This window comes from Gastrolobium bilobum, unplaced genomic scaffold, assembly GCF_033153095.1.
Source record: "Gastrolobium bilobum isolate Gb01-03AN ecotype WA unplaced genomic scaffold, APGP_CSIRO_Gbil_v1 utg121, whole genome shotgun sequence".
In the NCBI taxonomy this organism is placed as follows: Eukaryota; Viridiplantae; Streptophyta; class Magnoliopsida; order Fabales; family Fabaceae; genus Gastrolobium; species Gastrolobium bilobum.
Window position 1 is genome coordinate 250,118 of NW_026897483.1, and position 13,298 is coordinate 263,415.

The 13,298-nt window shown below is 35.0% G+C and overlaps 2 protein-coding genes across 2 annotated transcripts; one reads left to right on the forward strand and one right to left on the reverse strand.

Moving 5' to 3' along the window:
* The first annotated feature begins 236 nt into the window (after positions 1-236).
* LOC133307290 (MACPF domain-containing protein At1g14780-like) lies at positions 237-5,696 on the forward strand. Its single transcript, XM_061507778.1, has 7 exons — positions 237-899; positions 1,032-1,270; positions 1,889-2,090; positions 2,163-2,240; positions 2,324-2,507; positions 3,126-3,292; positions 4,819-5,696. Exons 1-7 carry the CDS (start codon positions 633-635, stop codon positions 5,518-5,520), a joined length of 1,839 nt encoding a protein of 612 aa, XP_061363762.1. The 5' UTR covers positions 237-632; the 3' UTR covers positions 5,521-5,696.
* Positions 5,697-10,990: 5,294 nt separating this feature from the next.
* On the reverse strand, positions 10,991-12,514 carry LOC133307299 (rho GDP-dissociation inhibitor 1-like). Its single transcript, XM_061507787.1, has 5 exons — positions 12,272-12,514; positions 12,111-12,177; positions 11,410-11,628; positions 11,187-11,311; positions 10,991-11,071 (listed from the first exon to the last, which is right to left on the reverse strand). Exons 1-5 carry the CDS (start codon positions 12,512-12,514, stop codon positions 10,991-10,993), a joined length of 735 nt encoding a protein of 244 aa, XP_061363771.1.
* Positions 12,515-13,298: the final 784 nt, after the last annotated feature.

Genomic DNA, 13,298 nt, shown 5'->3' on the forward strand with positions numbered 1-13,298 from the left:
CCTTTTCACTGTGCAGCATCTTGTTGCGATTATGGACGAGAAGTATGACCTGGTAAAACAGAAGTAGGTAAAGTCCAACGCGAGAGAGATAGAGAGAGAGAGAGAAGAGTAAAGGCAACACATGCCAAAGTTGAGTTGGCATACAGTCATTATTTTTCAAACGTTGATTGATAGATAGATAGATATTATTCTCTTCCCATTCCCATTTTCACAGCTCCACTACTAATTCTAACACCGTCAAACACAAATTACACACAACCCCTTGTGGCTGATTCCTCTCTTCTCTTATTTTCCTCCAAACCAAACAGAAGTACTTCCTACCTTCCCTCATTTACCTTAACGTTACGTAGCATTCACTGATCCCATTTTCTCCTTCATTTGAATTCTGCATCACCCATCAGTAGCTAATAATACCCATTTTCTCAAAAACGCCAAAGCCAACACCTTTCTTTGTCCTTTTGCACTAAAATCATGCTAGACTCACACCAACCCACATGGAACCCATTTGGTTAGTGAACTAGAGTAGGCCCTATTGCATCCTAACCTCACCTCTCTCTCTCTCTCTCTCTGGTTTTTGTTCTGATTTCTGGGTTTTTCTTATTTTTGGGAATCCCTGGTTTTTTATTTTGGAAATGGCGGGGGAGGAGGCGATTGAGATGGTGGCATTGGAGTGTCTGGGTAAAGGGTTCGATTTGGCCAGCGATTTTCGTTTGAGGTTTGCAAAGGGCATTGGTGGAGGTAAGAGTAGTAAGAGGTTGTTGGTGCTTGATGAAGAAAACAAGAGAGATATTTTGATTCCTGGTTCAGCAGGAACTATCATTACAGGGGTTTCTGAGAATATACGCTGTGATAAAGGGGATCGAATACGCTTTAAATCCGATGTGCTTGAATTCAACCAGGTCCCTTTTCTTCTTCTTCTTCTTCTTCTTCTTCTTCCCTGTTTCCTGTTATAAGAAGAAGCAAATGAGTTAGTAGGATAATCGCTATCACTGTTGAATTAAGATTTATGTATGCATAGTTTTTCCTTGCAGATGTCTGAGTTGCTTAATCAGAAATCAGCAGTACAAGGGAAAATTCCTTCTGGCTATTTTAATGCTCTTTTTGATTTAAGTGGTGATTGGTTTCGTGATGCTGCTGACACCAAATATCTTGCTTTTGATGGGTATTTCATTTCACTCTACTATTTGCACCTAACAGCTTCTCCACTAGTACTGGAAGAGGAAGTAAAGAAGTCTGTTCCAGCTCAGTGGGATCCGGCTTCATTGTCTAGGTAATCACTACGCCACAACAATCTTTCATAAGTAGAAAGGTGATAGGATCTTTGTTTTCCTGGCGTAGAAATAACTTATTTTCACTTTCTATAACTTCTCATGAGAATAAAAGGGCAAATCCCATTGCACAAGCCTCCCAGATTTGCGAGGGTAGGGATGAAGATCAATTGTACACTGCCTTACTCTTATATTTTTGCAAAGAGACTGTTTCCATACTCAAACCCATGACCTTCCGGTCACAAGGAGCAACATTACCTGCCCCAAGGCTCGCCCTCTATAACTTCTAATGAGAATGAATTTAATAAATTCGATTTCTTGTTGATTTTCTTGCTCTCATCATTTTGACCGACTCTACAAAATTTTGTATGTTTGGTAATGAAGAACCAATTGATAAAAGAATGTAATATCTTCATACTTCCAGCATGAGGCTCAGATTCCCTTTTAGACAGAGTCCTTGTCTCCTTGATAGTGTCCGTTTCACTTGATGTTAATTGATGTGTTCATATTTTATAAGTGAAACAGTCTGGAAGAGTAACTGATGTTGACAGCTTGAATGGTGCATAATTTTGGGTTGATAAGTTGTTAAGTATATGATGCTGATCAATTTTGTTAGGCAGGTTCATCCAGACATATGGTACACACATAATAGTAGGTATGGCTGTTGGAGGTCAAGATGTAATCTGTGTCAAACAAAAACATTCTTCAAAGATTCCTCCTGGTGATCTTAGAAAACATTTAGAGGACCTTGGAGATTTTTTGTTTTCAGATGTAAGAAGCCCTTCTTTATTACAGAGGAAGACAGCAGATGGAAAACAGAAGGTATAGTTATTTATCTTAAGTAACTTTAGCATATTTGTTGCTTTTCTGTTGATGTAATCTCTATTCATGTAGGTCCCTGATGTCTTTAATCGTGTGATGCAATCAAACACAATGCAGTTCACCAGTATTTCAGAAACATCAAGCAAGGATGTAAGCCCTGAAAGGAAAATATTTTACCATTTGAAATAAATTAAATTTCTAGGCTGTGAATATGTTGCTTTATCTTGGAGCAGGGCCTCACTATTATTTGCTCAAAAAGAGGAGGAGATATGTTCAAGCCAAGTCACTCAAATTGGCTCCAGACAGTGCCTTCTAATCCTGAAGCGATCCTCTTCAAGTTTGTTCCTATTTCCTCACTTCTGACAGGAATTCCTGGAAGTGGCTATCTTAGTCATGCAATGAATTTGTATTTACGTTGTACGTTCTTATCAGATTGAACAATGATACTGTAATCTACTACATTTATCCATATTCAGTTTATGTCTATTACTATTTATACATTTTTACCATGATGTAGATAAGCTCCAAAACTAGGGAAGAATTTAATTCGCACCCTTCAGCTTTACATGTGCAGTTTAGTCCTTAAACATAAATATGCAAGATGGTCCTTTGATTTCCCAATGTTTGCAAAATGGTACTCTTGACTGTTGTCTGTCCTAAATTTGTTGAAAATCGTCATGTGCCAATCACTTGGCCATAAAAATCCTGAAAAAACACATGGTAGCAAATGACTATTTCCGTCAAATTTTGGATAGACATCCGTCGCAAGGAACATTTTGCACATGTTGGGAAGTCTGAGGATAGTCTTGCATGTTTTTAAAGTTTAAGGCCTAAACTACACATCATGTAAAGTTGAAGGGTGTCAATTGGACTTTCCCAAGAAACTATTGTGTTTTGGGCTCTGAAATTATTCATGTCATGCTTTACTTTTCTATACATGAAGTTTCCGAGGCAGCATTTCTTGCATAGTACCATTCTTCAATTTCTTTACCGTTAAGGTACAGAAAACTTCGTTGATTCACTTGTTCTCTGCAGATAAGCCTTCTCCTGAAGATTTACAATACTTCTTGGAGTTTCAAATTCCAAGGCAATGGGCGCCCATGTTTTGCGAACTGCCTCTCAGGCATCAGAGGAGAAAGACTTCTTCCCCTTCCCTACAATTTAGTTTCATGGGTCCGAAGCTCCATATCAGCTCTACACAGGTACTGTTAACCAAAACCTCCTGTTTGAGCCAGCAAGTATTGCATGTGTTGGACTTTACTCTTATTTTTGAGTTTAATATTTGCTTTGACAAAATTATCTCTTAATTAGTGTCAGGATATTCTCCTGTCACTTCTTCTGGTTTGTGATAAATTTAGCTGGGTTATATATCTTTTTGGGGATTCTTTAACCAGCTACTGTTTCCATCCTGCCTATTTCTTTTATTCAATACTTTAGCTGTTACCCTTCTTCGGCTTACATGTCACTCCTTATTTCATATGTATTGTCAGAGAAGAGGACCTGTAGGAGTCTGAAATAAATGGTATCAGGTAGGATTAGGATGTGAATCTGGTGAGATATGTCTTGAAGAATCCCAAGATCAGGGGCTAACAAAGAGTGGGATGCTTTCAGATTTAAAAATAAATAAAAGAACTGGTTCTAAGAGAGACAGTTTTTTTGTTTCATAAGAAATTTAATTGGAGAAAATTAAGAAAGAAATACAAGAGCAGAGGATAAGATATCCTCCTATAAGAAACCACAAAATAAACAAGAAAAAACAAATCAATTGAGCAAAGATGCAATCTCTCTGTATATGCAACAAAGAAACCCCTCTAAAATACCCATTGGGATCTACCAGCAGATTCAAAAGAAAGTGCTCAGTACATTAGAACATGACCCTTCAACATATATCAGCACCAAAATAACAATACAGCCACTACCATTGGTGGGCCTTCAATTCATCAAAATTCAATCCGTATGCCCAACATTAGGAAGACAAAACCAGAAGCAGAAGAGCAGGGATGAGGAGTAACTGTTGGTCAGTAAAGAGCCATCAAGAGCATAGCTGTGTGTGGCAGGGATGAGGATGTTGTGGTAGATAAATGAACATACAAAACAAGATCAAGAATGAGTGCATTAGAGAGAAACTAAGTGTAGCACCTATCAGGGAAAAAATGGTAGAATATCACCTAAGGTGGTTTGGTCATGTGAGAAGAAGACCAATAGAAGCCCCAATAAGAAGACCAAGAAAAACACTAGGTGAAACCATTAAAAAGGACTTAGCTCTACGTGCCCTGTCTGAAGAGTTGCTGACAACTCCTAGTGGCATGAAGCCTTTGACTATATATATATATATATATATATATATATATATATATATATATATATATATATATGGAAAGTCTGAAGTTTGGGTGATTTATATTTTTTTAGTGGATCTTGTGCTTTTGGCCTTTATGTGAGCTTCTGGCCTTTATGTGAGCTTCTGGCTGCCTCTGATAATTTTGGGAAGTGGTTTTTCAGAACATGTCATGATCCTAAAATCTATGAGCCAAGAAGCTCATATAAGTACTTAGTTTATTGTTTCAGTTTTCTTCATAGTATGCATCGCTTTGTAGGGATTTATCCCTCTTGCTTTATTTTTTTCCACTCATCTTTGCCTTGGCAACTATCCTGACTTATCGACCCTATATTCTTATAATCTTATATTTTCCCCTTGTTAACTATGGTATTTTAAACAAAATGCCAGGTGGTAAGTGAACAAAAGCCTGTGGTTGGCCTCCGCTTGTACTTGGAAGGCAGGAAATGTGATAGACTTGCTTTACATGTTCAACATCTTTCAAGCCTCCCAAGTACAATGATCCTCTCTTCAGGCACCTCAACCCAGAGCATACCATCTATGTGGCGAGGATCTGATGACAATGAAACCAGTGACCAATTTTTGGAACCAATCAGATGGAAGAGATTCTCAAATGTGTGCACGTCAGTGGTTAAGCATGATCCTAACTGGTTGAATAATTCAAGAGGTGTTTATATTGTAACCGGTGCTCAACTCCTTAGCAAAGGGAGTTGGCCAAGGAATGTGCTTCATCTGCGACTTCTCTATACTCATATACCTTATTGCAGTATCAGGAAGTCAGAGTGGGCTGGTGCACCAGAGGCTTCAAGAAAATCATCCTTCCTCACAAATTTGAGCACAACATTTTCATTCACACAGCACAGTAACACTGGTCCTAAGAAGCAGGCTCCAGCGGCACTTAACTCTGGCGTTTATCCAGAGGGTCCACCTGTGCCAGTTCGCTCTGGTAAACTACTTAAATATGTGGACACAGCTGAGGTTGTGCGAGGCCCCCATGATGCTCCTGGCCATTGGTTGGTAACAGCTGCTAAGCTTGTCACTGAGGGTGCTAAGATTGGATTACATGTCAAGTTTGCTTTGTTAGATTACTAGTGATTTCAGGCTACTCCTCTACTCTACCTATCCAGAGTAATATCATTGGTTTTCATGTTTTGTTGCTTAATTTTGTTTTTCTTTGAAACTACAGATCACATGTATATATTCTTTCTAAAGACTTTGTACAGTATACAAAATGAGTGGCTGTTGACATCAGGCAATAGAAAATTAGAATTTGGCTATTCTGCTAATTTTGGATACATTTTAGTGTTGGGATTTTATTGATAACAATCGTCACTATCTTGTGAAAAAGTTTAGAAAAAGATGGAAAACTCAAATTGAATCCAAAATGTTGCAAATCAATCTAGGTCCAGTATGGCCCTAATATAAATCGCGCCAAATGATTACCTACTCTTGAGCAAGTTTCGGATACTCATGCCATTTAATTTTTGATAAAACAAGATTTTATGAATTTAATTTTTGACTAGTGTGTTATTGTCTTGATGATTATGCATACTAATTTTTTTATTTTATAGATTAGGCATTAATCTATGAGTTCGTTTTTTCTGTAGTTAATACAGATAAATTATCTGTATTGAGCCCAAAACGAGGTCGTTTTAGAACAGAAATCAAGATATTTTTGTAATTTTAATTTATTTCAGGGATTTTTTAATATTTCAACACCAAAACTACGTTGTTTTGAGAGTAAATACAGATAACTTATCTGCAGTAATTGCAGAAATATTTTTCTGTTAAGGGTTCGCTTTTTTTGCAGTTACTGCAGATAAGTTATCTGTAGTAAGCCCAATACGACGTCGTTTTGGGACGAAAATCATGTATTTTTGTAATTTTAATTTAGAGTAAATACTCTTTTTGGTCCTCAGCAAATTTCACTATGTCCGTTTTAGTCCCTAGCAAATAAAAAGGCTCATCGTGGTCCCTAAGAAATTCAAAATGGACCCATTTTAGTCCTTTTAGGGACTAATATGGGTCTTTTTTGAATTTGTGAGGGACCACGATTTCAACTAAATGGTTCATTTTGAATTTCTTAGGGACCACGATGGGCCTTTTTATTTGCTAGGGACTAAAACGGCGTCATGAAATTTGCTGAGGATCAAAAAGGGTATTCACTCCTTAATTTATTTCAAGGTTATAATAGTTTTTATATTTATAATTTTTTAAGATTTCAATACCAAAACGACTTCGTTTTGAGAATAAATGCAGATAACTTATATGCATTAACTGCAGAAATTTTTTCCCCATATATATATTAGTGTATGTAACAGTTGTAATTTAATAATTATTAATTATTAATAAATTACAACTGTTAGATATTCGAAAATCAACAATTAAGATTTTGTGTAAGACTTATTACTCTTTTTTTTTGGAGTTACCCAACCCTAATTATCTCTTTGAGACGAGTTGGCTCCCTCCGGTATCCCCACGAGCTTCGACTCTTTGAGCCGGCTATGGGACTAATCCGGAGTGCGGGGGAACAGTGATGGCTAAAGGTTCAGCCCCCTCCCCAAGAATGCATTCAGCGGGAATCGAACACATATCCAACCCCACTAACTCAGCGCCAAGTTACCAACTGAGCTGCACCCATTGGGTTAAGACTTATTACTCTTACACTGGTGTAAGTTGATTCTGCTCCTATATATATATATATATATATATATATATATATATGGGGTAGGATCATTTGACACCGGTGTCAAATTTTAAGTTTGACACCGGTGTCAAATTTTAAGTTTGACACCTCATCTGAGAGCCGTTAGATCAAAAAATATCAACGACTCTGATTTGTAAGCATGTAACACCATTTGATATTTTTGATCTAACGGCTTTCAAATGATGTGTCAAACTTAAAATCTGACATCAGTGTCAAATGATCATACCCCATATATGGGCAGGATCCTTCGGTGTCAAACTTTGAAATTTGACACCGAATCCTAACCGTTGATTTCCGCCAATCAACGGTTATCATTTATTGGGAATTACACTTATTAATTAATCATTAATTGCCAATAAATGATAACCGTTGATTGGCGAAAATCAACGGTTAGGATTTGGTGTCAAATTTCAAATTTTAAATTTTGACGCCGGTGTCAATGGATCCTATATATATATATATATATATATATATATATATATATATATATATATATATATATATATATATATATATATATATATATATATGGGATAGGATCCATTGACACCGGCGTCAAAATTTGAAATTTGACACCAAATCTCAATCTTTGATTTTCGCCAATCAACAGTTATCATTTATTGTGAATCAAACTTAGTAATTAATATTAATTCCAAATAAATGATCACCGTTGATTGGCAGAAATTAAAGGTTGAGATTTGGTGTCAAATTTTAAAATTTGACACCAAATTCTAATAGTTAATTTTCGCCAATCAACAATTATCATTTATTGGAAAACGGTTAGGATTTGGTGTCAAATTTCAAAGTTTAACACCAGTGTCAAAGGATCCTGGCCTTATATGGGATATGATCATTTGACACCAGTGTCAAATTAAAAGATTTGACATCAAATCTTAAGCGTTGATTTACGCCAATCAACAATTAGGATTTGGTATCAAAGGATCCTGTCCTTATATATATATATATATATATATATATATATATATATATATATATATCAAAGTAAATATTTCTCAAGCAACTTGAGATATATTTATCTTCGTCAACTCAAAAATTACATCATTTTATTTATTTATTTCCTTATATTGATTGATTCAATTTTGAATGGTTATTCCATTTTTCTCTCTTCCTTTATCACCATTGATCCATCTTTGTACGGTTATGATTTAGTAGTGAGAGATAAAGTTATCTCAAGCAACTTGACAAAAGGGAAAAACATTAAATGTAGGAAATCATAATCATACACCTGCCACTGCTGTACGTAAAATGACTGTAGAAATGATTTTACCATATATATATATATATATATATATATATATATATATATATATATATGTTTGGCATGATCAAATTATATCAATGTAAGAATAAGAAGTTTTACACTCAATCTTAGCCATTGATCTCGCTTGTATCTAAGGATTCACATAAGTAGAATCAATGATTAAAATTGAGTATAATACTGAAACCAATATAAATTGATCCTGCTGTCATTGTATGTATATATCTGTGTGGGTGTGTCTATCAATTACGGGTGTTCATCAACCGATTCAAATCACGTCAACTGAACCGAAAAATTGATAATCAAAAAATTAAAAAAAAAAAAGGTATATTTTAATTGGATTGGATTGGTTTTTGATTTGATTGATGAAAACTGATCCAATCCAAATAAATCCAATAGTATCAATGTAAGAATAAAAACTCTTATGTTTATTATTAACCGTTAATTCTACTTGTGGTAATAATTATAATTTATTAGAGATGACAGAGTTTACTCGAACCATTAGATGCATGAAGAATCATAAGTTAATAAGAAGTGTAAGAGATTTTATTCTTAAATTGATGTAAATTGATGCCATATATATTATATGTATGGGTAACTTGGATTTTCCTTTAATCAACTGAGAAAAGTTTGCATGTACTTGCACCAGACGAAAAACATAGATAATTGATTTGGTCTATTTATACCCGCACCTTGCTATGTAAGTCAAACCAACTTCATGTAACTATGGGTTTGTGGGTACAAGAATACTATGTCTGTATGGATAGGACAGTTTCTGCGTATCCTTAACTTGATATTTGCTACTGAAAATCAATGCGTTAGCAATCAATTTAAGGAGGTAGATGATACAGTGAAAAGAAGGAAATGATGACCGTATCAATTACATGCTTTACTGAAATATAACCTTGATTTCAGGCTCTTATTAATTATATCTTATCTGCTAGTTTTTGATTATGTAATTTTTATTTTTTAAAAAAATAGAAGGAAAAAAAAGTAAGAATCGAAGTATATGATGACTAATCCTAGTGATGCTCCATACACAACTATATACAATTGCACGTGGCTTCACGTGCCCCTAATTGACCATCATAAACTTTTTCCATAGTTGGATATAATTGTGCAGTTTTACGTAAAGTTGTGATTCTAATAGATGCCTAGGAATTATTCCTAATATTCCCTATATTGATAAATTGCCAACTGCAATTCATGCATGGGTTGTTTCCAATTGTTTCGATCATTATTATAGTAATGATGCTACTTTACTTGGAAAAGAAGTAAGCTAGACGGGATGCCTTTAATTGCCTTGGGTCAAATATTTGATGCCTAACAAGAATATTATATAGGGAATGAGCGAAAAAAGGGACTGGAAACACCGGTTCTCTTTCTTTTTGGGACCTTCAGCACTCAATTGACGATAAAATAGTCAAACTTTCATAATTCTATTAAGCCACTGCTATTGTTATTTGGTAGTTGTTTTCGCTGAGAATGGTTCTTTGTACCCTAATGACCATTGACCAAGTTGTGATCTACCAGAAACAGATAAACATAAACAAGTGAAAACGGTTAAAAAAAAAAAAAAAAAAGGTAAGGTGGCTGTTTGCACTTTGCAGTTTTTTTTAACAGAAGTCAGATTATTTGTTGAAATATTAAAGAACAATAACTCGAGCACAATGAAATAACAGTAGGTCCTAATCTAAACCATGGCAATAAAATGCCATGTGCGCAGTAATTGATTTCAGAACAGAGGGGTACATATCTCTTTGGAGTCAGATATGTTTTTTGGGTTAATTTAGTTCTGGAGTTAGATTTCGTGAAAACAAAATATTATAAAAACTACTTGAATGTTATACGAGAGTAGAGTTAGAATATAGGTTTTAAACAAGAGTTATACTAAAGACATATGTAATTTGTACAATTCCGAGCTTGACAAATTGTTTTAAGAGGTTTAATAAAATCAAACTTAATCCCAAAGGCACTTTCAAAATGTTATAAATGATAATTTACATTGTAATAAAATTTTGGTTCATGTCTTTAATCTTCATGATGAATTATTTCAATGGACATTCTGCTTTTTGTTTTTGTTTTTCTGAATTCAACCGTTAGTTAGCATACAGCATGTGGTCATCATATGAGAAAAACTTTTGGACCACCAAAGAGTTGATGGACCTTTTGGCCATTTGCTTCAGAAAGCACAAGCAGTAGTTGAGGATATTTGTTGATTTTTATTTCTTTATCCAAATGGGTCCCATTTCCACTCCATCTCTTGATGCCTCACACTCTTAAACATATATTTACGATTAACTCCTTGAGGCATCTTAGGTGGAATGAGTACCATTGTCCCGAGCATTTCCTTTTATGTGAATTCTACTTATTAGAATGAAAAAAAAAAAAACTAAAAAAACTAAAAAATAACCATACAATATAGCAAAAAGGTGGCAACACAATCTTGTTGCATGCATGTGCAAAATTGCGATAACTGGATTTAATAAACAAAAAGTTGGATTTCAATCTGTCCCAGAAAGACACAAGATGACAGAAGAGAAAAAATCCACCAATAATTTACTAAAGATTCAATCTCAGTGGGGTGTAGGCCAATTCTTCTGAATTTCAAAGTGGTAACTAGCATCCAAGTAGCATTTGCGATCATCATCTACAAACTGAAGCAAGAAAATTTATTTAATTCTTCCAACTCAAAAAATAAAATAAAGTAAAAGAAACAAGAATAACAACTAATAGTGAATCAACTATCTCTGTGTAATTTTATTTTCTTACCTTGGTTCTTGCTGAATAGGTTCCCCTAGCAAACAAGCCTGAAGGGGTAGTTTCTTCTTCCAATTCATATGTATATGGTTCCTGCTGTGGGCTATAAGTTCCCAGCATTTTTTTCGTGTTGTCCACTATTTCAATAAATTCATGAAAGCCATGTAACTGAGACAATTCATAATATGGCTGTTATAATTAATATAATAAACACAAAGAGAGGTTTATGTCTAACCTCTAATTCCAGTTTTCCAAACAACATTGGTGTATTTGAGGCCAGAGACGATGTTGTTGGAGACAGTGAAGGAGAATTTCAAGCGGTATTGGCTTCCTTCCTTAAGGGTGAAGATACTCTTCTTAGAATCTGTAGCAAATGGAATTGGTAGGATGAAGTCTGGCCTGCCTGGTGATATAAGGGTGAGGCTCACTATCTTCACTTCTGGCTCTTTGTTCTCTGGATTTCAACACAAGGGATTCCAGATTTTTCAGGACTCCCAAAAGCTAATAATGAAAGTTAATAACACAGATATGCTAAAACAATATGTAAAATAATGCTAGGCTTTTGTTTACAAGGGAGTAGGGACCAACAGTTTCATTGAAAATTTACATCTCCAAAACAAGGTGATTCAAGAGGGTTAGTTTATTATAAATGTCCAAAAAGCTGTGGGGGGAAAAAGCAGGCTAGAAAATGTTAAGTTTCATTTATTGCTTGAAAGAAAAATGGGTTCTCTTGTAAAAGGAAAAAGATGATGGCACATGCAGTACTGCTTCAAATAAACAAAGTCAATTAAACTGGAAGAAGAGGACCATTTTCAACAAGAGTTTTCAATACAGATACACTGTTCCAATCAAGTTAATGTTATATTATTCCCAGTGAAATAATCATTTATTATATAATTGTCCCAGAATGAAGAAACTGGAAGGGAAGCTAAGTACCTCCAACAGCAGACATATCAACACTTGCTAGAAGTTGCTCCTTCCATTTTCTCAAACTTTCATCATCCTTTAAAATACAAAAGAAGATTATTGAATAGCTTTCATCAAAGAACAATTGGAAAATCAGAGCAATGAAGAACCATTTGAAAAAAGAATCTTACTTTATCTTTCTCAAGATGTTCCTTGAGGGAATACTGAGGGCCAAGATCCAATTCCAACTTGGAGTCTTCCTCTTCCTCTGGCTCAGTTTCTTCAGTATCATGGTAGTTGGCACCATCACTATGAGGGAGCTGGTCTGGTTCCCCATGAACCTTGTTGGTTCCCTTGTTTTTGAGCTCTTCTTCTATTTGAGCATTAAAAGGAACATCCTTGTTTGCTGAAACAGATCCCACAGCTGCAGACATTGTCAACCTTCAAATGTGTGTAACTTGGTTGAAAACTCTTCCCACTTCTGCCAAATTTAGAGCTCTCTTCTCTAAACTTGGGATGATAGTTTTCTATATCCCTTACCAATGGATTTGAGCCTCACAGGTTACAACTTTAGAGGTGTGTGTTTATGTATGGAATGGCTCAAAGTTGAATTGAGAGAAAACAACAGTAGCACACAGGTAATTTGGACCTGGAAATGAAATGGTAACCAAAAAACGGTTAGAATATATATGGTAGGGAACCACTGATGGTGGAGAAGGTCATTTAACAAAGATATTGAAACCTAGAATGTTCTTATGCATCTCTTTTAAGGTGTGATGATCAGTTCATGTATCTAACAGTAACGAGGTTGACGGTTACTTTATGTATCAGATTAACGATGTTGATACGAAGAATTGGTACCTCTTTAAGAGATAAGTGTCGGATGCAACGAGTGAGTTCTAAGTGCATAGATGAACTCAAGAAGAGGAGAATTGAGTTTATTGAAAAAAAATTAATTTAAAAACACAACTGCGATAAAATAGTTATTTTGAACAAAGACTAAGTCACGACCTTTTTCAATAAAAAAATTCAATTAAAATTAATTACCTTAACTCAATAAATTCGCTCATACCTTATTATCAAATTAGTTTGATTGCGCCTTAAAAAGAAATACTCATAATATGCTCAACATGCTCTTTTCTCTTGAAAGTTCACCAAAACCTTTTTCTCTTCAAAACTCACTACCAACATGGAGAAAAACTCATATTTATAGACTTT

Bases quoted from the DNA above. Each gene is read 5' to 3' on its own strand.
- LOC133307290 (XM_061507778.1), top strand. From the start codon at position 633: ATGGCGGGGGAGGAGGCGATTGAGATGGTGGCATTGGAGTGTCTGGGT. The intron at 2,091-2,162 runs GTATAGTTATTT...CTATTCATGTAG, and splicing joins CAGCAGATGGAAAACAGAAG to GTCCCTGATGTCTTTAATCG. The intron at 3,293-4,818 runs GTACTGTTAACC...ACAAAATGCCAG, and splicing joins TCCATATCAGCTCTACACAG to GTGGTAAGTGAACAAAAGCC.
- LOC133307299 (XM_061507787.1), bottom strand. From the start codon at position 12,514: ATGTCTGCAGCTGTGGGATCTGTTTCAGCAAACAAGGATGTTCCTTTT. The intron at 12,178-12,271 runs GTAAGATTCTTT...TGTATTTTAAAG, and splicing joins AACATCTTGAGAAAGATAAA to GATGATGAAAGTTTGAGAAA. The intron at 11,629-12,110 runs GTACTTAGCTTC...GTTGAAATCCAG, and splicing joins TGATATGTCTGCTGTTGGAG to AGAACAAAGAGCCAGAAGTG.